This window comes from Rattus norvegicus, chromosome 4, assembly GCF_036323735.1.
Source record: "Rattus norvegicus strain BN/NHsdMcwi chromosome 4, GRCr8, whole genome shotgun sequence".
NCBI lineage: Eukaryota > Metazoa > Chordata > Mammalia > Rodentia > Muridae > Rattus > Rattus norvegicus.
This window is the reverse complement of record NC_086022.1, coordinates 72,203,991-72,226,141: the sequence shown is the minus strand read 5'-3', so window position 1 is coordinate 72,226,141 and position 22,151 is coordinate 72,203,991. Positions and strand designations below refer to the sequence as shown.

The following is a 22,151-nucleotide window of genomic DNA, read 5'->3' as shown; positions in this document are numbered from 1 at the left end:
AGCATGCTTATGCTAAGGGAGGCTGGACCAGAGCTGAGACACCTGGAAAGCATCCCCCAGTCTCAGCTCTATTCATTACGGTGGAGTCATGTGGATGGATTTCAGAACATTAGAGGGCTCCATAAACGTGTAAATGATGTATGGGTTTTTCTTCCTGAAGGAGAGAGCCAAAATTTTCATCAAAGTCTTCAAAGGTATTTTGACTCCCTCAAACTTAAAAGCTGCTCCCGTCCAAGGCCCCAGCACACTAGGCTTGTTCTCCACCCCTCCCAGGCAGGCTCCACAAACACCATGTATTCCATCTGTTTGAGAAAGAAAAAAATACAGCTCCAAGTGGCTAACCTCCTTAGATGTCCCTGAGACCCAGTTAGCAGAGGTGGACAGTTACTGTGTCATAGCGACTGCATTCAGACCCAAAATCCAGAGACACCCTTGCTGGAACCCAGTAGAGCTGCCTCTGAACCACAGAATGGTACCTCTAGGGTTGGAGACTTACTGGTCCTGGACCTATTCTCTGGTTTCCTTCCTTCCTCCAATACCTAAAAAAATGTGCTGCTGCTGTTTCTGGGATTGGGGTTATTGCCTTCTTTCTCTCTTGGACCGGAGGGTCGAGGCTCCCCTTTGAGCTCTTCCACAGAGTGGCCTACAATTAGAGTTAATAGACTAAATCATAATGTATCCTCTAGGAGGGGCCATTTGGAAAATCCTGGATTAGGCCAGCTTTAATAGGTGCCTCATCTCATAAACCAGCTAATCACCCACAAGGAAGGCAGCAGGACCATCTGCTAGCTCCCAGTGGCTCTTTTTTAAGCTCCACCAGCCCCACCCAAATAACTCGTCCCTAATTGAGCCCCAGTGGAAGCAAGGCCCCTTTCCTGTCCGATGCTAGAAGGGCAACGCACCAGCAACTGTACTCCGACTCTCTTTCATGTCCCTTCCCTCTTTCTAAAACAGATTAAGTCCTTGGAGCCAAGCTCCCAAAATACACCCGTGTAGCAACCAACAGCTCCTGAGTGTCAAGTGAAAGGATCCTCAGTGCTGTTCCTGGCCCCAGAGTTGTCCCCATCTGTCACTGTTGGAGCTGGAAGAGACAGTTACAGCTGGGAGCATCTGTCTCCCTAGGCTCCAGCTGCAGCCTTGGCAGTCTGGCTACTGGTCTGCCACAGTACCACAATCACCCCCATCCACCTGCCTGAGCCCTGTGCCTTCCTCTTAGGCTCCTAGCAAAGTTTGCCCTCAGTAGACTCCAGGCGTCCTCTCATTCCAGCTTTGTGGCCTTTGGACTCCCCTCTTCACCTTTGAACTCTGACATAATACAGAATTAGTTATATGCTTCGAAATGGCTCCACTCCACCAATTCTTAATTAGTGATACTTTTTTTTTTTTAAGTCATGAGGGCCCGCTCGCTGGAGTGGGATAAATCTCAGAGTGAACTTTCTTAGGTTCTCAGTCTCCTCTCCATCGAGTTATGGGATGACATCCCAAATATCAGTAAACTACTTTGTGAAATCTGTGGACTTTCATAACTACATCTGGCCAAGGAAACACCTAAGAGAAAGAATGGTACTGATGAAGTGCGGTATCTGTCCCCACAGATAATCAGAACATCAACAGTAATTAAAACTTGGAATGATGATGAGAAACCCAGGCCAGTGGGACAGAGTAGAAAGTCCAAACACAGGATCCACATGTACAGTGTTCTCATGCGGGTGACCATGGAGTTTCTAGTCAATGTGGAAAGTACTGCTGGGGACAGAAATACTTCCTACCCTCCCCCTCAGTGAGCCTGTGAAAGTGACAACGGATGATGAATGAACGGGAGAAACACTATTTTAATTACCTTTACTCACACAGGATGAAGTTCCAGCAAAGTTCAGAGGGTTGAAGCGTACATATTACCCTGAGCTTTGGAAAGGAGTGGGGGCGGGGAGGTAGTGACAGGCCCAAGTGTGAAATGAACAAAGGCTGTCCTGCTGTGCCCAGTTTACAAGTCTCTGGGGTTAGAGGAGTTTTCAGTGAGCAGCCTTCTTTCTGGCAGTGTTAGCTCACTAATTTAAATCCCTTCCAAAGATGTAAGTTTCTTTTACCAAAGGGCAGCTTGTATGAGCTAATCCTGCATCTATAGTTTTTTCCTAGTAATCATCTCAAACAATGCCACATAAATATAGTTGGGGGTGTGCACTGACCCTCAAAATACTGATTGGTCACCATATTGCCAACCAGATGTCTCTAAGGTTTGTGACAGAAAAAAGGAAAAACTCTGCTCCTTGTTCCATGAGCACATACGAAAATAAATTCTAGTAAGAATAAAGTTTAAACCAAAAAAAAAAAAAACCTACAAAAATTTCAAGCCAACAGATAAAAAGAATTTTATGATCTCAGCCAAAACACACAGCCCTAAATCCATGATGTTATTATGCAAAAAATGAAAATGTGTTTTCACATAAAAGATGCCATTAGCAAAAATGTGGCATGACTGAGAATTGTGGCATGACTGAGAGTATTTGAAGCATAGATATCAAGCAAATAATTAGCATTTATACTGCACTTTTTTAAAAACTCGCCCAAATGAATAACAGACTTCAGTAAACATTCATAGCCGATGAACAAAAGAGAAACATACGGTCAAGCATACGACGAGGCTGCCTTGGCAACAGCCCTGGCAAAATGTAAGAAGAACATTAATATCTCTTCTGACAAACCTTTTAGAAAATGAACTCTCTTGCACTTGTCACGGAAGTGTAAACTGATAAGAACCTTTGGAGGCCAAGTTAGCAACATCTTATAAAATTTGAGACCTATCTATTGATTCAGCGACTCTTGGAAATCTCACATTCATCAGTCTGCTTTCCTAGAATAAAATGAAAAAAAAAAAAAAGCTAGAAACTAAGTAATTATCCAACAACAGGTGAATGGTTGATGATTATGGTGCATCCATATACTCGTATGCTGTTTATAGACTGCAGCAAGAGAGGGGTCTGTATGTAGTCTATAGGCCTAGTTTGAGGGCATCATTTGTTACAACAGAAGAGGTTACAGAATAACCCTTGTATGACATTTATTCTAACAAGGCAGAACCATCTAGACTATCTCTCAGGAGGCTTTGAAGGTGGTCTAGACAGTTTTATTTCCAACCATAAATAATGGCTTGAATAAAGGTGGAAGGATGTGGAGACCTAACCTTTATCCGTCAATTCCTGAACCTGCTAGATGTGAAGTTAGAGCATAAATTCTGTGCCTGGAGTACCTGCCTTTGCACCCCAGCTCTGCCTCAGTTATCGGGCAAGCCACTCCACACTGGTTCTGTATCAGTGGCCTGTGGCAAGTTATGGTAATGACAGCCATTATCATAAGTAGATTTAAGAATTCTCTCAATGTGAAAAGAAAGTCAAGGGGTAGACTAGATGGTACATGGGATTTTGGTGTTGAGATTTTGGAAGTGGCTATGAGTAGGAGGCATATCGGAGATGGTGAGATCCCCAGGTAAATGGTTCTTTGCTTGCCTGCTCCTCCAAGGGCAGACACTTTACTGTTTGAAAAATAAGGCTCTAAAGAAACTGAAGGATAGCTTTTGAATGAGCTTTGCCTTTATGGGTACCTAACAGTTCTGCTGCCTAAGTAGGACAAAATTCCTACCCATACCCTTGTATTTGAAGCAGAAGAAATTAAGGGACCAACCAGGGCTGGGTAGGTTCTTAAAGGGTTGCTCTCTTATCTCTCCCAGTCCATCCTGGGCTGGAAGGTCCAGTGAGGTCCATTAACCTGGACCTCTGACTCCATATCCCTCTTCATCAGCTCTGCTCACTGAATCTGATTCTCTTCTTGCAGTGGAGTGAGGTGCAACAAATGCTGAACGGGACACCCCTGTACATGTACCAAGACTGCCCAATACAGGAAGGTGGAGATACTGACCACTGGCTTCGCTCCAACTGGATCTACCGAGGAGAGGAAGCCTCACGTGTCCACGTAGAGCTGCAGTTCACTGTGCGGGACTGTAAAAGTTTCCCAGGGGGAGCTGGGCCTCTGGGATGCAAAGAGACCTTCAACCTTTTCTACATGGAGAGTGACCAGGATGTGGGCATTCAACTCCGACGGCCTTTGTTCCAAAAGGTGCTGCCACCCCTTCGTGCCGTGCCATCCCTTCTCTGATATAGATCCTTACCTCGGTCCTCAACATGACCCAACTCAGCCAAGGAGAAACCGAGAAGAAACTGGAAACAAGTGCGAATGTAGAATAAGAAGGCAGGACCGGACACCAGTACAGAAAGGCTGTACTGAGTACCACTGGCTGTGCGCTGGCTTTAAGGGCATCATTTAACCTCTCCGAACAGGAGTTACCTCATCATATAATATCCTTATTGCTGGCATCCATTGAAATAGCTTGATGCTATTGTTGGAAGGGAAAGCATAGTGTGGAGATTTTCAGACGTTTCACTTCGGTGCCCATGATTTTCATAGGTGACATGCCCCCAAGAGTATTGCTTGGAACTACACAGGACAGTTCCAGACCGCTATTCACCACTCCCACGCCGTTCTCTCATAGTGTGGAAACATGCTAGAATACAAACCAGTCTCGAGCTTATTATTATAGGATGTGCTCTCATTTCTTTCCAAAGAGCGAAGGTTGTAAAGTTTGTTATTGGTAATAAATTAGTTATGACACACTCTGTAACTGATCACCTCATTGGCATCAGGCTTGGGAACACTTCCCAGTGGTGGAAATTTTATGGTCTGTAGCATTCCGCTGTCTGGGTTCCAGTCCTAGCTCCATTGTGTCATAGCTATACTGTCTGTTAGAAGAACTTGTTTGCTGTAGCCTTAATTTCCTTTTCTGTCAGGTAAAACGGTAAGGCATCTTGTCTCACAGGGTTATTGCCTGAGCCAAAAAACGAGTCTATAAAATGCTCACCTGGGGACCTTGCACATCACGAGCTGGTCACGGCCGGATACATTGGGTGTTCCTTATCCACAATGCTTGGGGTCTAAAGTGTTTCAGATTTCAGACTTTGGAGTATTTATATAGACATATTTTGGGAATGGGACCTAATTCTAATTATGAATTTATTTATGTTTTATACATGTAGCTTGAAGGAATTTTAGACAGTTTTTTTTAGTTCGATTCCATTCTTTCACTGTGATTGATCACGTATGTAGAAAGTTTCCCGTTGGGGCATGTTATAGGCATTGTCAGGTTTGGAAGCTCTTTGCGGTTTAGATCTTTGGATTAGAGGTAGCCATCCTATATTAAATCAAGAGTTGTTTATTATACAGGATAAAGCAGGGGCTTAACATCATTCCTTCTTCTCGCCTAGGTAACAACTGTGGCAGCAGACCAGAGCTTCACCATCAGAGACCTGGCCTCTGGCTCTGTAAAGCTGAACGTAGAGCACTGCTCCTTGGGTCACCTCACCCGCCGTGGTCTCTACCTAGCTTTCCACAACCCGGGATCCTGTGTGGCGCTCGTATCTGTAAGGGTGTTCTACCAGCGCTGCGCAGAGACTGTGCATGGCTTGGCCCACTTCCCTCACACTCTCCCTGGACCTACAGGGTTGGTAGAAGTAGCTGGAACCTGCCTCTCCCATGCACAGATCAGCCTGGGGTCCTCAGGTACACCACGCATGCATTGCAGCCCTGATGGCGAGTGGTTGGTGCCTGTGGGTCAGTGCCAGTGCGAGCCTGGCTATGAGGAAAGCGGTGGAAGTGTGGGATGCACTGGTAAGAAATGGGGACGTGGGAAACCCCAGGGACCACCTGGGTGGGGCTTCCATGATTTTTTAACCCGAGTGGGATGTCTTTGGGGGTGTTCCAATTCCAGCAAAGGAGGATAAGGAAGGGGGTTAAAGGGTTTGTTCTTCGCGTAAAATAAAACAACAAAAACCATGGTTCTACCTTCTCTCTCCAGCCTGTCCTACTGGTTTCTATCGAATGGACATGAATACTCTCCACTGTCTCAAGTGCCCCCAACATAGCGTAGCAGAGTCTGAGGGGTCTACCATCTGTACCTGTGAGAATGGACATTATCGAGCCCCTGGGGAGGGCCCCCAGGTAGCATGCACGCGTAAGTCTTGCAGTCAGGGCCTGGTGATCTGGCAACAGGTGCTAGGGCCCTCCTTCGGGCCAGAATCCAGAGCTTACCAAGTAGTGGAGACCCAGTTAGTGGGGGCACTGATTATAGCTGCCCTTGCCCTCTGTTCTCTCTACAATGCAGAAGTGTGTTATATACTACGTCCTCTGTGGTAGAGTTCACTGGGAAACGTAATTGGGATGATGGACAGAAGCAGGGGTCAGTGGCTTGGGTGAGAGCAAACGGACACTAATTTCATAACGCCTCTTCTCCCACAGGTCCCCCATCAGCTCCCCAAAATCTGAGCTTCTCTGCATCAGGCACTCAGCTCTCCCTACGCTGGGAGCCCCCAAGAGATACAGGGGGACGCCAAGATATCAGATACAGTGTGGAATGCTTGCAGTGTCGGGGCATTGCACAGGATGGGGGTCCCTGCCAACCCTGTGGAAAAGGTGTGCACTTTTCCCCGGCAGCTTCCGGGCTCACCGCATCTACTGTGCAAGTTGAAGGCCTCGAGCCTTATGCCAACTACACGTTTACCATCAAATCCCAGAACAGAGTGTCGGGACTGGACAGTTCCAGCCCTAGCAGCGCTTCTCTCAGTATCAACATGGGGCAAGCAGGTGAGGCACCTCAGACCACAGGGATGGGTGATGGGCAGGAAGCAGCAGAGGTACAACTTAAGTCATTCCTCCTTATCTTCCCCATTCAACGCTGTCATTCCGGATGTCCAGAGTCACTCTCTGGCCTGTCACTGAAGCTGGTGAAGAAAGAGCCGAGGCAGCTGGAGCTGACTTGGGCAGGGTCCCGACTCCAAAACCCTGGGGGGAATCTGAGCTATGAGCTGCACGTGCTGAACCAGGTCAGAAAACACTTGGGAGACACCATGCAGGGTTTTGGGTACATTCCTAACTTGGGGTATAGGATGGGGAGAAATAGTCAAAGCAAACTCTCTCAGGATAGAGAAAGGGTCTGCGAAGGACCCTGACCTTACTGTGACAGCCCACCCTGTCCAGGCCCTTCCATGTCTCTCTTCTTTATCAAGCCTGGCTCAGCACAACCTTATTAATGCAAGTCCCGTCCACAGGATGAAGAATGGCACCAAATGGTGCTGGAACCCAGGGTCTTGCTGACAAAACTTCAGCCAGATACCACATACATTGTCAGAGTACGAACACTGACCCCACTGGGGCCTGGCCCTTTCTCCCCTGACCATGAGTTCCGGACAAGCCCACCAGGTAGGTTACTTATCTTGTGTCCCACCCAAACATACACAGTTGTCATCTCCTGCAGACACTTCAGCTCTGATTTTTAAGTGACCCTTGCTCTTCTCTGTGTTTATGTACATAATGTGCCCATTCAATAATCTCTGTTAAGGGAAGCATAGGTCCAATGTCCATTTAGAAACTGACCCTGGGTAGACTTGGGACCCTACCTTTTAGCCTTTTTTACCTCTAATGGCTGTGAGCCCTCAGCCTTCTGAACTCTGACACCCAGTTTCCAGAAGCCTGACTGGAGGAGAGATTGTGGCCATCATCTTTGGATTGCTGCTTGGAATAGCTCTGCTGATCGGGATTTATGTCTTCCGTTCAAGGTGCTGGCTGTCTTCCCTACCCATTCATCTGGGGTCCCTTTACTTTGTTAGAAGGCTGTACCCACTAATGATCCTCCTGTTCCCTAAAACCAAAGCTTAGACATGCCCTACACCCAGTTCTCATGTCTGTGGCAAATTCAGCCAGAGCTCATTGGACCACTGAGGTTTCCCCGAGTCCCTGAAGAAGTTGCCCTACTTCCCACAGGAGAGGCCAGCGACAGAGACAGCAGAGGCAGCGTGAACGCACCACCAATGTCGATCGAGGTGAGCCAGGAGTGTGAATGGGTGAGAGAGAGGGTGAGAGAGAGGGAGAGAGGAAGAAGGAGAGGAAAAGTGAGAGGGGCAGGGGGAGGGGGTAGAGAGAAAGAGAGAGAGGCAAATAGACAGACAGACAGATAGACACCCAGGTCAACTCTGGGAATGCTGGTGCAATATATTGTCCCTAAGGATCTTGTGTTTTGCCACCTAATTAATTTTGGTTAATTAACTCTGCCCTGATAGCTGTCAGCAAGCAGCTCTGATGCAATTATCTACGAGTTCTCGATACCAGTGCACAGCTTCTCTGGGTTCTGGACCATGTTCCCCAGCTTGGTGGCCAGGTCTATGGGCTAAGGCCAGGCAGGAAGAGGTTGAAGTCCTCTGAGACATGTAGCAGGCTTCCTGCTTGTCACCTCATTAGTTGTCTCTGCCAAAGGGAGCATTTGCTGTCTATCTGAGTAGCTGGCACTGAAGGGAGGCTTCATCTGGGAGTGAATGAGCTGTAAGTGACTTGGACAACATGGGGACAGAAGCTGGGTCACAAGTCATAGGAATATCGGGTAACTCAGGGCAGGGAATTTACTGCAGGATCTGAATTCTAGCCACTGCTGTACCCTGAAGAGTAGGACAGAAAAGCCTGGAAAATAGACAAGAAAAAGGCTGGGGTCCATATGGTAGCTTTATGGCTAAGAATAGAGATTTTCTCTGTTTGAGCTAAAGCCAGACTCACCTCAGAGAGCAAAGAAGTACTGGGAATGGGCTCAGCTGTCTGCCCTTCCTAGCCCTATCCCTCCCGTGCTCTGATCCCTGTGCTACATTGGCTGAGCTCTCTTGTTCTCCCACCCCTTCCCCCAGAGGACAAGCTGTGGCTAAAACCCTATGTGGACCTCCAGGCCTATGAGGACCCTGCACAGGGAGCCTTAGACTTTGCCCAGGAACTGGACCCTGCCTGGCTGATTGTGGACACTGTCATAGGAGAAGGTAAGCTCTGCTGTGACCCCCATCTGGTCTCCTCTGTGTGGTGGCGCATGGCCGCTACCAGGTTCCTTTCTTCGAGCCTTGAGTTCCCACGTGAGCCCATGCCTGCTTTATCCTGTATCCTTGAATTTCTATGCCCTGGAGCAGCCTCTTCCTCCTACACACTTTGCTCTGTGGTTTTGGGGTTTCTGATAAAGAATGTTAAGTACACCATTTCTACCCATAGAGGTGTGAACGTGACAAGGTGCAGGTTGTTCTCAGAGGATTCCCAAAACAGGAGAGATTCAGAGCCTCCCTAAGTGAGCATTCTACCCCATCAGGGGCCCAGTGTCCTTGGGCTGCCCCAATCCCCTGGGTCACCAAGGAAAATAGATCTCAACTGAGAACAAAGCCTAGCAGTGTCCTTGTCAGTGGTGCAACTGAGCCAGCAAGAGCTGTGACCAGGGAGCTCACTCACAGGAAACAGGCAGGCCTTCTGTTATGCAGTCATTAGCCCTGGACCAACTTATCCTTCATAAACACAGTGCATAGTTACTGAATACCTAACGTACGCCTAGGACCATGCTAGCCATGGAAGACAGCACTGGTTGGGTCGCATAGCTTCGTGCTGGTTCCAGACTGTCGCTTTTCTGGAAGGGCAACCCGAGCTCTGTCCTTCCTCAGATTCCCAATGAGGAGAAACCAGAGGACTGGAGGTGACACCACCTGATCATGGGATAGTCTGACTGCATCAAGCCACAACCTTATTTTCCTCTCATCTAGGGGAGTTTGGGGAAGTGTATCGGGGAGCCCTGAGAATCCCCAGCCAAGACTGCAAGACCGTGGCCATTAAGACCTTGAAAGACACATCCCCAGATGGCTACTGGTGGAATTTCCTTCGAGAAGCAACTATCATGGGCCAGTTCAACCACCCACACATTCTACGCCTAGAAGGTGTCATCACGAAAAGTATGTGCAGTGGTCCCCAAGAACTGGAGTGGAATGTGTGGGAGAGGGGTGCGAGCGATGGAGGAGGGGAGTAGGCTGTCAGTGGAGAAAACCAGGGTCTAGCTGTGATGCATGTGCTGTGTCCCAGGAAAGCCGATCATGATCATCACAGAATTTATGGAAAATGGAGCCCTTGATGCCTTTCTGAAGGTGAGGCCGGCAGAGGGTCAGTTCAGGAGGGGTCACACCTTGGAGTCTCATGTCTCACAGACTTTTCATCCTCTGATATATACATTCGCCCTACTACAGGAACGGGAGGACCAGCTAGTTCCTGGTCAGCTAGTGGCTATGCTTCTGGGCATAGCATCAGGCATGAACTACCTCAGTGGCCACAATTATGTCCATAGAGACCTGGCTGCCAGGAACATCTTGGTGAATCAGAACTTGTGCTGCAAGGTATCTGACTTTGGCCTGACCCGCCTCCTGGATGACTTCGATGGCACCTATGAAACCCAGGTTGGAGCCCCATCCACATTCACATTTACACTTCTTTTGCTGACCCATGCTCAAGCAAGATTTCCTTTCCAGTTTTGTACTAGTCCGTGCCCTGAAACAGCACTCTTCTTTGCAATGCCTTCTTAGGGAGGAAAGATCCCTATCCGTTGGACAGCCCCAGAAGCTATTGCCCATCGGATCTTCACCACAGCCAGTGATGTTTGGAGCTTTGGGATTGTAATGTGGGAGGTGTTGAGTTTTGGCGACAAACCCTATGGGGAGATGAGCAATCAAGAGGTAAACCTGGACTATTTCCCCATGTCATCCCTGATACAATTCCTGTCTCTTCTAATCCCACCCCCCACACCCACGGTCTTTTCCTATGAGTATTACTTTTCAACTCCAACCTTTGGCACTAGTTCCTGTGCTCCCTTCCCTGTTACTTCTTTGCTATCCTGGCTGGGGTTACTTACAGGTGACATCTCAATCATCTTGTAGAAGTGGTTTTCTAGTGGATCTAACTTCCTCCCTAGACATCTCTCCATCTCTTTTACCAGGTAATGAAAAGCATTGAGGATGGGTACCGGCTGCCCCCTCCTGTGGATTGTCCTGCCCCCCTGTATGAACTCATGAAGAACTGCTGGGCTTACGACCGTGCCCGTCGGCCCCACTTCCTCCAGCTGCAGGCACATCTGGAACAGCTGCTCACGGACCCCCATTCCCTAAGGACAATTGCCAACTTTGACCCTAGGTAAGTATGTCCAAGAAGGATGGGGGTTTGGAGGTCAAATCTGGAAAAATAAGAATGGACATTCCATCCTATCCACTGAGTGTTGGGCCCTGGGGAGCACTGGACAGAATCCAGCATGAGATAGCACCCAGTCCGTGTCTTCTGGGGAAACTCAGGCTGACAGAGGTAGGATCAGCTACCATGGTGTTAACTTGATGCAAGGTAAAAAGCTGAGAGCACGTACGGTTTAAAGAGTCAGACGTAGGTTACCCACCTCTCACTCTTTCCCTTGGAACCTTTAAAGTCACTCTTGCTTGTCACCCCTACTATGTTAATTAATGACTGGGCCCTCACCTCTGGCCTCACTTCCTGTGGCCATCTGAAAATTGGGATATTTCCCTTTCCCCACACACATATACTCGAATGTGGAGGAAAGATCACAGATTTGACACATCTTGGAGGACGTACTAGCTCAAGCTCTTTTGCTACAGCCTCGAACTTGCTCCCGAGAACATAAGCAGCTGGATTAGGGTAGGGACAGAAGGGAGTCTGAGGAGGCCTCTGACTACATGGCCAGTCTGGCAGGAGCATGAGGAACACGGGATCACAGACAGGACAGAATGGTAGAGGCTGCAGCCCTGAGAATGGGAGGCAGCCAAGGTCAGGACAGAGGACCAGCCATGCTGAAAAGGTAGCACTTTGTGAGAACAAGAGATGGTGACCAGTTTCCCAAAACTGTCTTTGTCCAGAAACATGGCCAGAATGTAGAGAATGAAGTGGAAGGAGGGAGGGAGTCAAGCTGGGAGCCAGGCGAGGCTGGACTTCAAGTGCTTTATCGGGAAAAGCAGCTTGGTGTACCCGCCTGAGTATCAAATCCACCATATATAACCTTGTTTCTGGGAGAAATTGTTTTCATGTTCCAACTTTTGAGACTATCTTTTGGAGCACAACTCCCTCAGACGCTGGAGACTGTGTGTGCTAATCTTTCTGGAATGCTGGATATTTTTCCCCCAGCAGATTTACTTTGCTAATGGTTTTTGGCTCTGGCTGGCTTTCCTACAGGAACACTCATTGTATTATGGTTATCAGAGTGTAAGAATAACAGTCCGGGTTGAATATGGCAAGTGAGGGCTGCTCCTAGGTGGACATCTTAGGAGAAGGGAGCACCCTGCCGTAGCCCCTGGTTTCTCAGTCAAGCATTCATGTCTAAAGGATTCACTGCACTAGAGATGGCCACGGCAACCACCCTCTAGATCTACCTAAGGGACAGGTCAGTGTGCTGCCTGCCTGCTGCTTTGAGAGAGCAGAGCATACCAGGAAACAGGCCAGGAAGTAAGCTCAAGTAGCAGCCAGTTTATGTGCAGAGCCTAGATGAGCTAACACAAGCATCTGACTCAATGCTGGCTGCCATGTGGTGGCCCAGGCCAGCCAGCTCCTGAACTTCAGGGGTACAAACATGATGTTGTTTCCCATAGGGTGACCCTACGTCTGCCCAGCCTGAGTGGCTCTGATGGGATCCCTTATCGAAGTGTCTCTGAGTGGCTTGAATCCATACGCATGAAGCGCTACATCCTGCACTTCCGCTCGGCAGGCCTGGACACCATGGAGTGTGTGCTGGAGCTGACAGCCGAGTGAGAACGCTGGGGCCAGGCAGCACCAACATGGGCATGGGAGGGTGGCTGAGGTTGAGCTTCTAGACTCACAGCCTCCTTCTCTCTTCCACAGGGACCTGACGCAGATGGGAATCACATTGCCAGGGCACCAGAAGCGCATTCTCTGCAGTATTCAAGGATTTAAGGACTGAGCATCCACTGAAAAGATGTTCCAGCCCTCTGTCCACTCCCTGGGCCTTTCCTCAGCCTACGAAATGTAGGCTATTGGTGCTGCTCCTGCCCAGTCAATCAGAACTCTGCCTTTGGACCAAGGAGCCTTTGTTTATAAAGGGGGTGGGTGGGGTACAAGTGAAGGGGACTGTGGGTGGGTGGGTGCTGGGGGGAGGGTTTAATATATATACTTACATATGCATTATCTATTTTTGTAAATAAACAGAGTTGAGTTTTTATCCCTCCCCTGATCTTTTTCCCCATCAAGACCCTTTATTTCAACTCCAAGAGTATAGGGTATTATCAAAAAACCAAGTGCTAGCAATTCTGGAAAATGAGGTTTTATAATCTTAGCTGTGGCCACAACCTAGCAGCACAGAGCAAGGTGGGTGTCCAGGCTGCTGGAGCCACGTTCCCAGAGGGTTGGGGCTTCCACCCTCAGCAAGCACATTGCATAGGCTGCTCAGGCCAGCCAAGGGCATTGGTGCAGCAGTGAAAGCAGCAGCACTAAATGTGACCCTTGGGTTGGGGGCCTCAGGATGATAGGTGATCCCTGCAGAAGAGGCAAGGGTTGGAGCCCAGGGCTGGGCCTCAGCACCAGGACGGAGCCTCAGTACTTCTAGGCCATGCTGGGGCCCTGGGTCAGGGCACTTGAGACACAAGGGAGGGATTTGGAATGCAGGGAGGGTGGAGGCAAGGACTGGCCTCTGTGGGTGGTCCACGGTGGGGGATGGACCTGTGGTGTGGAAGGAGGTCCATCTTCAACTCAGGTCTGGGCTCTAGCAGAGTGGCACTTCCGACAAAGGACATGGCCATCCAGAGGGAAACAGCCGTTGTCATCTGCCTCAATGGACAGGGCTTTCCCACAGTCCTGGAAAGGGGGAAAGCTGTGAGGAAAGCTGGCCAGGAAGGTGCCTGCTTCACCCACTACTGTGCTGCAGCTGCACCTGAAGTGGGAAGACCAAGTGTGCCTAGGGCTGACATCCTGGCCTCGCACTGTCTTCCTGATCACACTACCTTCCCTGCTCCTTACCAGGCCTCTTCTGTAGGAGTACAGTCTGCAGGGAACCTCCCCACTGCCATCCCACCACAGGGTTGGAGTCTATCCCATCCTATCCCAACTGCATTCTGACTGCTTCTCACTGCTACAACACCCCCAATTCCAGTGCATACATGCACAAGGCAAACCCACAACTCTTCCCTCCCATTGGCAAGTCCCTTAGTTTTCCCATGGCTCAGAGATCTCTCAAGACAGAAGGGACAACTGACCTCACACTTGTAACACTTCATATGAAAGTTCTTATCCAGCGCGACTACTCGCACAGTCTCATCCCGGCCAGGCTCAGGCATGATGGGCTCCGAGCAGACAGAGCACCTTGGAGCATATTGCCTAAAGGGTCAGAAAGCAGTTCCAGAAGGTTCAGTGGATCCAGGCACCCTGTCAGGCATTTAGCCCTCAGGAGGGCACAGGATAAGGAAGCACGGGTTGTGTGGCCACAAGGAACACCTGCTTATTCCACATGTATGGGTGGAGCAAGTTCATGAGAAAGGCCAAAGAGCAAGTAGCACACAGCAGGCCCTTATCAAGAGAAATTTCCTGCCTCTCTACTCACACAATGCTCCATCTCCCACACCTCGGTCACAGGTGTTCCTCCACACCCTACCCCACCCACACTACACGTTACCAGGAACCCTGAAGCGGAACACAAGATACCTGCATGTGCAGGTCTCCAGCCTGACCCCAGAGAAAGAAGAGGGAATCCTAGTCACCCCCAAAAAATGCCCCAGACATACAGTCCAAGTCGGTAACAGACTATTTAGTTCTGAGAAAAAGCTAACACCCCAAGCAGCTGTGCTGCACAGGAACTCTGAGAACCCAGCCTACACGTGACTCTAGCCACTCTAGGACCACCTGCTGAACACAAGGCACATCCCAAGCAGCCCAAGGGAGTCGAGGCTAACGTGGAAACAGCCTAAGGCCACAATTATGGTCAGCAACCAAGATCTGTGCTCTATGGCTGACCTACAGCCAGGTGGGAGCCTGGTTACAAGACAAAACATGGATGGAACAGAAAACAGACACGACAGATCCTCACTTGTGATAGTCAGGAACACAGTGGGGCTGATTGGCCTGGTCCACAATGAAGGAAGTGCCCTCCAGGGGACAGGCGCAGACCACACAGGTGAAGCAATGTGGGTGGTAGGCTTTGCCAGTGGCCCTCAGCATTCGGTCAGTGATGGGCTGCCCACAAGTGTTGCACTTCTCCAGAGTGTCCTGGGAGACAATTAGCAGGTTGTGAAGGAACCAGAGTACCCAAGTCTCTTCCAGGATTCATCCAGCCCCACCGCAACCGGAAGTCCCCAGACAGACTTACAGTGTAGCAGCCCTCACAATATGGTGCCCCCTCCAGGCTATAGAACTGCTGTCCCTGCAGCTGCTGCTGACACTGATGACAAGTGAAGCAGGTGATATGGAACAGTTGTCCCAGTGCACGGACTGCAGGCTGTGCTCGGGCCAGTGGCTGACTGCATTTGCCACAGGACTCTGGGAAGACCAAAAATTGCATCTCAACCAGAAGGACAGAAGCTCACGAGAGCTCTTGTAAGTTCATAGCCAGCCAACACACCAATAGGTGAGGTGTCCCCGAAGAGCGGGTGCTGGACTCACCATTTACTGCCACGCTCTGCCTCTGAGGGTGCTCCATGTCCTGCATCAGCTGCTGGGTCAGCTGCTCCAACTCTTCCACCTCCTTCAGGGTCAAGGGGCCTGGGCCTCCAGGAGAACGTACCTTAAAAAAATAAAAAGAAAAGAAACCAAAGCACTCTTTATGTTCTCTAAATCCTCCCAGATGGACCTACTGACCCCTTCTTACACTGAGACTCAGCTTTTACCTCCTCCCGATGCTTGGTCTCCTCAAGCTCCTCTCTCCCCGGCTCTCTTTCCTGACCCCTAGCACTATCCTTAGCCTCCATCTCCTACTGTGTGGGACATCTTCATTTATATAATACAAACCCTTGCAACCCCTGGCATTCAGTCAGGCCAGAGCAACTAAGCAGGGGGAATCACACACACAGCAGCTCAGATCACAAAAGCATCAGATATACCAGACCACAACACCAATTTCACAGGGCCTGCTCAGACAGCCCCCTCCTCCTACCACAAATGCCACACCATATGCACACACACACACACACACACACACACACACACACACACACCCTGCCTGCTGCTGAGTGGCCTGTCAGTATGAGGATGTAACACAGGTTGAAAGCATAGGTTAAACCCCAAAAGCTGTGTGTAGGAGGCCAGCCCTAAGCTTTTCAAACAGACACGGTGATCAAAGTGAGGGTTTTCTAGTCGACCTGACCCCAGTCCTTCCCCAGTAAAGTCTCCAGGGGAGGGCAAAATGTCAGTTCCTAAGCCAGCCCACTCCTCCTATGTAGAAGACCCTGAGGGCTAAATATCCTTGAGGGGAGAGAACATTCTTTGGTTAAGGGCAAGAACTTGAGGGACTATATGACCTGTCCCAGCGTGTCTGGGTGAGTCTAGTCGACTGCAGGATTTACATGCACTCAGGACACTGTGGCCTGAATCATTTTCTGACGCCTCCATCCCTCCACCTCTGGAGCCCTTCACTATCTCCTCTCTAGTACTCAGAGTTCTACCTCCCATGCTGTACCTTCCCAAGAAAAGCACAAAAGTCCCCCAGACCTTAGTCACCTTCCCTAAAACTGACTCCTGCAGTCCCTCTACTCTTCACTAACAGGAGTCCTTGAATGCAAGCTTCACCTTTCACTTCTTCCAAGTTCCCTTCCCTGCCCTTTGAGGACAGGGAAACGGACACGGACGCAGCTCATCCTTGCTCTCTAGTGAATGCTACTATAAATGGCCATTCCCACGTTTGGAAGGATAAACTGCTCAACCGCACGTCTCCCTGTGGGTACCCGTGTCCTTCCTGCAGGACACTATCAGCTGCTGCCTTCTCTGCCAGTCAGCAGCAATGTCACTGTTCAACTCCCTCGGCTTCAAAATTCTCTTCTTCCTATCATCTACCGCAGGACATCTTGGACCTACGCTTATCAGAACTTTGGTCCCAAGATCCTCCCCAAATATTCCCACCTCTCCTTTCACCACCCATACTAACAGCCAAACAGAAGGTCTTGAGTGTCCCAGGGCCTGCCCACGTGCCTTGTCAATCAAGTGCCTAGACTGGCTTGGTCTAGCTTTTTCAACAAAGGCCTCTTCTACCACCCTAGGCTATCTGGTCCAATCTCTAACCCTGGGCCACAGCACTGCCTGTTTCCTGTTTTGCCTCCACACTGCAGAAAGTAGGTGGAGAGACCACTTAACACTGCAGAGTTCCCAAAACACTGCAGCACCTGCCACACCCTCCCACCCTCCAGCCCCAACCTCTCTGGTATTTGGATCTGCCAGATTCCCAGTTGCCTTCCCCACAGCAGCTGTTCCAAACCTTTTCCATCTCCCCGAGCCCCCAACAGTTTCACCCCCTCCCTCATCACACACACCGATGACCTCACCCCTTAAATGCCTGGCAGCTAGCCAGTTTAACTTCCCTCATCCTTCTTTCTCTCCAATCAAACACTGTGTGTCACCCTGTCCTTCCTCCCTTCAGTGCCTCTCTGGGGTCAATTGCTGCTCTCTGAGATCTCTGGCTTCTTCCCCACTGGCTTTTGCCTCCTGATTGAAATGTATACTTGGATTCTCTTCCCCTAAGTTGAAGCTGGTGAGACACACACACACACACACACACACAGAGAGAGAGAGAGAGAGAGAGAGAGAGAGAGAGAGAGACAGAGACAGAGACAGAGACAGAGAGACAGAGAGAGAGACTGAGAAGGACTGAGACTCACACTCTAGTCTGACTGGAACTCTTAGTAATCCTCCTGCCTCAACTTTCCATGTTCTGTATCTTACAGACCACCATACTCAACTTCACGGCTAAACTTTGAGATCAGGCTACACTACCAACTTCCATGTTTCCACCAATTATTCATTCAACCTCTGTCACCACCATATATGGTCCAAATAGTCCTAACGAAGTCCTTACAAAGTCCTAAGAGTTGAACCCCTGCTTATCTAAGTCATGCTCCCTAAACCTACATGAAGTTCCCAAGGTCACATCATCCACTTCTAAGAATCCCGTCCTGGGATCTTCCTCCATTCTCTCTGCACAGCACAAAGTGGCCCAAGGTCCCTGAGGCTCTTAACTTCTTGGAATTCTTGGAAGACTTGTCAGCTACCTCTAACTTGAGGCCTGCCCTTGTGTTACAGTCCCACATTAGCTGAATGACAGTTCCAGCTGAAGGCAAGTGCTCCTGAAGCCTGTTGCTCAACACAATGACATCTAGACCCCTCCTCTTCCCGTTCAAACCATTTCCCCATCTGCACTTCTCTATTTTGTCAGTAATATTGTTACTCCTCAACATACCCAGCTCTGAGCCTCCCTGGCATTTGTGTTCGCCCACCCCAGCTGCTCTCAGTTGCAGCCTCCTGTAGGCCCTTCCATTGGAACAGCTCTCATCCATGGATCTTATTTCTCACTGCAACTAATACTACTGTGGCCCAGGAGTGAACTCACCTGCATCCCAGATCTCCCTACCTCTAATATGCACCTCGGCTGGAAAAGCTTTGCAGTATTACTTTTCACCAGTCCTCCTGGCCAAACCACACACAACTGAGACACCATCAGTGATTCTCCAATGCGCACAAGCTCCCTACTGGAGATTTTGTTCTCTAGTGCTTCTGCCACAAATCTCCACCCATCTCAAGCACAGCTCAAAGTCTGTCTGCTAGGAGCCTTGTGCTTTCTGTTCTCCAAATAGCCCTCCTGTGTTATCCGTACCCTGGAATTCTCCACAAGCTCTATCCACCTAATCCTCTTCTCAATCCCTTCTGGATTCTCAAGTCCTCAAGTACCTGAAGGCAGACCAACCTCGTGAAGCTGTTCCTAAGTTGCCAGCCCCCATGCTGGGTCATAGTTTCAAATCCCTGTAACTCAGATTCTGAGCTATCAGAATCCAGCTACACTTATTCCTACACTGTGTCTGAGTACATCCAGACGTTTACAGTTACCAGTCAGATACCCAGAAAGTCCCTTCAACTCAGAAGATCTCTTTCTCTGAACTAACAGGCAACAACTGTACTGTCTGTTTCTATTTTGAGCTCTTATGTGCTAGACTAAGAAGATAAGCTGACTTGCACTTCACCGTTGTTTGGTATGGGTAGCTATTTCAAAGACGGGTGTGTGGTGTGTGTGTGTGTGTGTGTGTGTGTGTGTGTGTGTGTGTGTGTGTGTGTTCAAAGTTCACCCAATTTTACTAGGGTCTAACAACTTGTGAGAAACAGGCTAGAAATTCTACCCTGAACCTGTGACTTCAGAAGACTGAACCTGTTGGAGAGATCTCTCCAGCCCATAGACCCAGCCTCCAGAGCACAGAGCAGTGCCTGGCACTCAGCTGATGCTGGCCCAGCAAGTGTTTCCTGGTGCTGACTATACTTTTATCTCTAGATGGGCCCTCAGGCAATGAAGTGCTCAGAAAACCCAGGAGCCTAGGGATTTAGTCAAGGCCCAAGAATGGGAAAAACTAAGGTTGGGCTAATGATCTCATTCTCCTCTCTAACATTCTAGGGCAGAGGCACAGGGGAAACGTTGTATCCTCTTACTTCTAAACCCCAGCTGCTGTACCGATTGACCCAGGCCCCAGCTAGTCCCAGACTTCCTCCAGAAGAACTTTCTCTCTGCCAGGACAGATAACCCTACACTTCCCCCATCACCACACCCACTCTGGCTCCTCTAGTTCTCTACCCCACCCTCACCCTCTTGCCCTCTTTTTTCTGCAGTCCTATTTCATCCAGCCCCTGGCCTCAGCCTGTGGCTTCCTCACCTGGTTTTGGTTTTGAGCTGGTGGAGGCAGTGGGTGCTGCTTCTCTTGAACTAGGGGCTTCTCCTTCTGCTGAGCATAGGTGAAGCTAGGGGGCTGGGGGGAGCCTGTGCCCACAGAAGAAGGAGCTTCCAGAGGCACCGATTTTTGACTGGGCTGTGGCCCAGGTCCACTTGGAGCACCAGGGCTGAATTTGGAAGCCACGGGAGTAAATTTAGGTGCCACTGGAGCAAACTTAGGTGCTGGAGTTGGAGCCTGAGAAAGGGGACCTCGGGGCTGTGTATTAGCGGAAGACACAGACTGGGGTTGGACATGGGGCTTGGCCTGAGGCTGGGCATGGAGCTGGACCTGAGGCTTGGCCTGCGGCTGAGGTGGTGGCTGAGAGCTAGAAGGGGCCTTCCAAGGAGGTAAGGGTGCTGTGCCCACAGGGGCAGGCTTGGTACTAGGTTTGGGAACAAATGGAGTAGCAACTGGTGGAGGTACATATCCAGATGACACCTGCAAGGAGAAGCAGAAGGGGGGGGATGTACTTAGAGGAGGTGGACATCTCTTCCTGTATCCCCTCCTCTCCTTCTAGGCCCAGACTTTCCTACTGTCCTGCCCCTTACCCGGGCTTTGAAGGGATCGTTCTTGGTCATGTCATCCAGCAGTGAGGACAGAGAGTCGATCTCCAGGTCAATACTGCTCACTTTCTCCCTGGGCTGGAGGGTCAGGGGTCAGAGCACCCATCCCAGTCTTCCCTTGTCGTCCCACTCCCATCGGGAGAGAGTTAAAGACTCCTCTCCAGCTCATGGAGGCGTCCCCCACCCCATCTCCAGCAAAGCTGCCCTCCAAGCCCTCCCTACCTGCGGTGGGAGCTGGGTAGGGGCCTCAGGTCCTCCCTCCTCCTCCAGTGGAGGTGGAGGGGAGGGGAAGATGTCCTCCTCCAGAGGAGCAGGGGGGAATGGTTCTTCGATCAACGGGGGAGGTGGAGGTGGGAAGGCACCTCCCAGGGCCCCCTCTGAGTCGTCGCCCTCCCCAATAACGGGAGGAGGGGGCAAAGGAAAGTCTGGGTAGGAAGGAGAGAGAAGGCTATCAGTACCGGCCCTCGTTCCTTCTCTCAGCCTACTGTTTTAACCCCCTAATCCAAGAACTCTTTTTCTGCATCCCAAGAGCGTGTGCAGACCATAACAGGGGCTCAGGATGCCCTGGGCGAAGCAGGTCGAGTGAGAACGGGCTAGGTTGAAGAACCGTGCAGCTCCCGTTACACTTCAGAGAACGGATCCAGAGGGGAAGATTCCTGGCCCACATTCCCGCCTCCTACCCCCAGGCGGGAGTCTTGGAACAGTCCCAAGGGTTCTGGCTCCTAGCCAGGAGCTCCAAGATGAGGTAAGAACATCTGCTCAGGACAGGGTAGCCACCCAGAGCCCAGCCCCCTCCACAACAGCCTTTCCAGACAACCCCAAATTCCCCAAACCACCGACCCCCAACCTGGCGCCCGAGAAGAATCGGGGCCCCCAATCCCAGCCGCATACCTTCCGGGGGCGGTGGGGGGATCTCGCCCACCCGGCCCATCTGTGCTCTCTGGGCCCCGGCTGCCACAGGAGACTCGCTGTCCCCAGGCCGGAAAGGATTCACTTTGGGCTTCGGGGCCACAACCGGGGCGAACTTCTTCTGCGGGGCGTAAAACGCGGGGGCCGAGACCGAGACGGAGATCGCGGGAGGCGGGCGGGGGGCCGCCATAGTCAGGCCGGGCTGCTGGGGGTGGGTCGTCAGGTTACGCAGAGCGGTGCCGGGCTGACACTCCTCGGTCCAAGAGCCCCTCGGTGACCCCACCCTCGCCTCCCCGCGTCCCCTTCCCGGGACTGCGGAGCTTCTCCCCGCGCCTCACCGCGGGCAGGAGCGTGAGAGCCGCGTCTCGGATGACCGCCTCGGCGCCGAGTCCACGGACTCTGCGTCCCGGTCCGGAGCAGCTTCTAGCCAAGCGGGGAGGGACGACGCGCAAGGGAAGGGAGGGAGGGGGCGGGGAGAGAGCGGCGCCCAGACCATACAAGGAGCGGCCCGGAGAGGGGGCGGGGAGAGGCCGGGGAGGGAGGGCCGGGCAGGAAACTCCCCCAGGAAGGGGCCCGGGTCCTGCCCTGGGCCGCAGGCTCTGCAAAGGTCCGCCTGCGGCCTCCCTACGCATCACCGCCCCCGCCGGGCACAGACCACCCTTCCCCAGCACAGGCCTCTGATGTCATTTCCTGACCTGCCACCTACCCCCCTCCCCCCTCCCGACCCGCGAGTGCTGGAGAACTGACTCACCGTCCGCACTCCGGGGCTGTGCAGGCCGGCGAGTATCCCAGAGGTCCCGAAGCTGCTCAGTCCCGCTTCCCGGGCCTGCCTGCCATTGACTGACCC

General features: G+C 51.0%; 2 protein-coding genes across 8 annotated transcripts in view; one reads left to right on the top strand and one right to left on the bottom strand.

Moving 5' to 3' along the window:
* The window catches only part of Epha1 (Eph receptor A1), a 14,522-nt gene extending 1,402 nt beyond the window's left edge, over positions 1-13,120 (top strand). Inside the window, exons 3-18 of one of the 2 annotated variants that reach the window (NM_001107858.1) lie at positions 3,829-4,110; positions 5,313-5,715; positions 5,903-6,058; positions 6,343-6,687; positions 6,799-6,926; positions 7,152-7,302; positions 7,562-7,658; positions 7,864-7,922; positions 8,772-8,897; positions 9,657-9,842; positions 9,970-10,031; positions 10,131-10,337; positions 10,464-10,613; positions 10,874-11,067; positions 12,522-12,677; positions 12,772-13,105. In NM_001107858.1, coding sequence (NP_001101328.1) covers positions 3,829-4,110; positions 5,313-5,715; positions 5,903-6,058; positions 6,343-6,687; positions 6,799-6,926; positions 7,152-7,302; positions 7,562-7,658; positions 7,864-7,922; positions 8,772-8,897; positions 9,657-9,842; positions 9,970-10,031; positions 10,131-10,337; positions 10,464-10,613; positions 10,874-11,067; positions 12,522-12,677; positions 12,772-12,850 — 2,781 coding nt within the window. In that variant the 3' untranslated portion in view covers positions 12,851-13,105. Of the gene's footprint in view, positions 1-3,828; positions 4,111-5,312; positions 5,716-5,902; positions 6,059-6,342; positions 6,688-6,798; positions 6,927-7,151; positions 7,303-7,561; positions 7,659-7,863; positions 7,923-8,771; positions 8,898-9,656; positions 9,843-9,969; positions 10,338-10,463; positions 10,614-10,873; positions 11,068-12,521; positions 12,678-12,771 lie in introns of both variants that reach the window. The other variant, XM_008762883.4, reaches the window with a different exon arrangement.
* Positions 12,961-22,151, bottom strand: Zyx (zyxin). Of its 6 annotated transcripts, none has more exons than NM_001415801.1 (10): positions 22,056-22,142; positions 21,287-21,506; positions 20,618-20,820; positions 20,381-20,473; positions 19,776-20,270; positions 15,538-15,658; positions 15,245-15,414; positions 14,966-15,144; positions 14,139-14,259; positions 12,961-13,740 (listed from the first exon to the last, which is right to left on the bottom strand). In NM_001415801.1, exons 2-10 carry the CDS (start codon positions 21,492-21,494, stop codon positions 13,636-13,638), a joined length of 1,695 nt encoding a protein of 564 aa, NP_001402730.1. In that variant the 5' UTR covers positions 21,495-21,506; positions 22,056-22,142; the 3' UTR covers positions 12,961-13,635. The 6 variants fall into 6 exon arrangements, with proteins under 6 accessions (NP_001402730.1, NP_446213.1, NP_001385646.1 ...); NM_053761.3 differs by lacking the exon at positions 22,056-22,142 and adding an exon at positions 21,643-21,707 and having other exon boundaries at positions 21,287-21,509; NM_001398717.2 differs by lacking the exon at positions 22,056-22,142 and adding an exon at positions 21,643-21,707.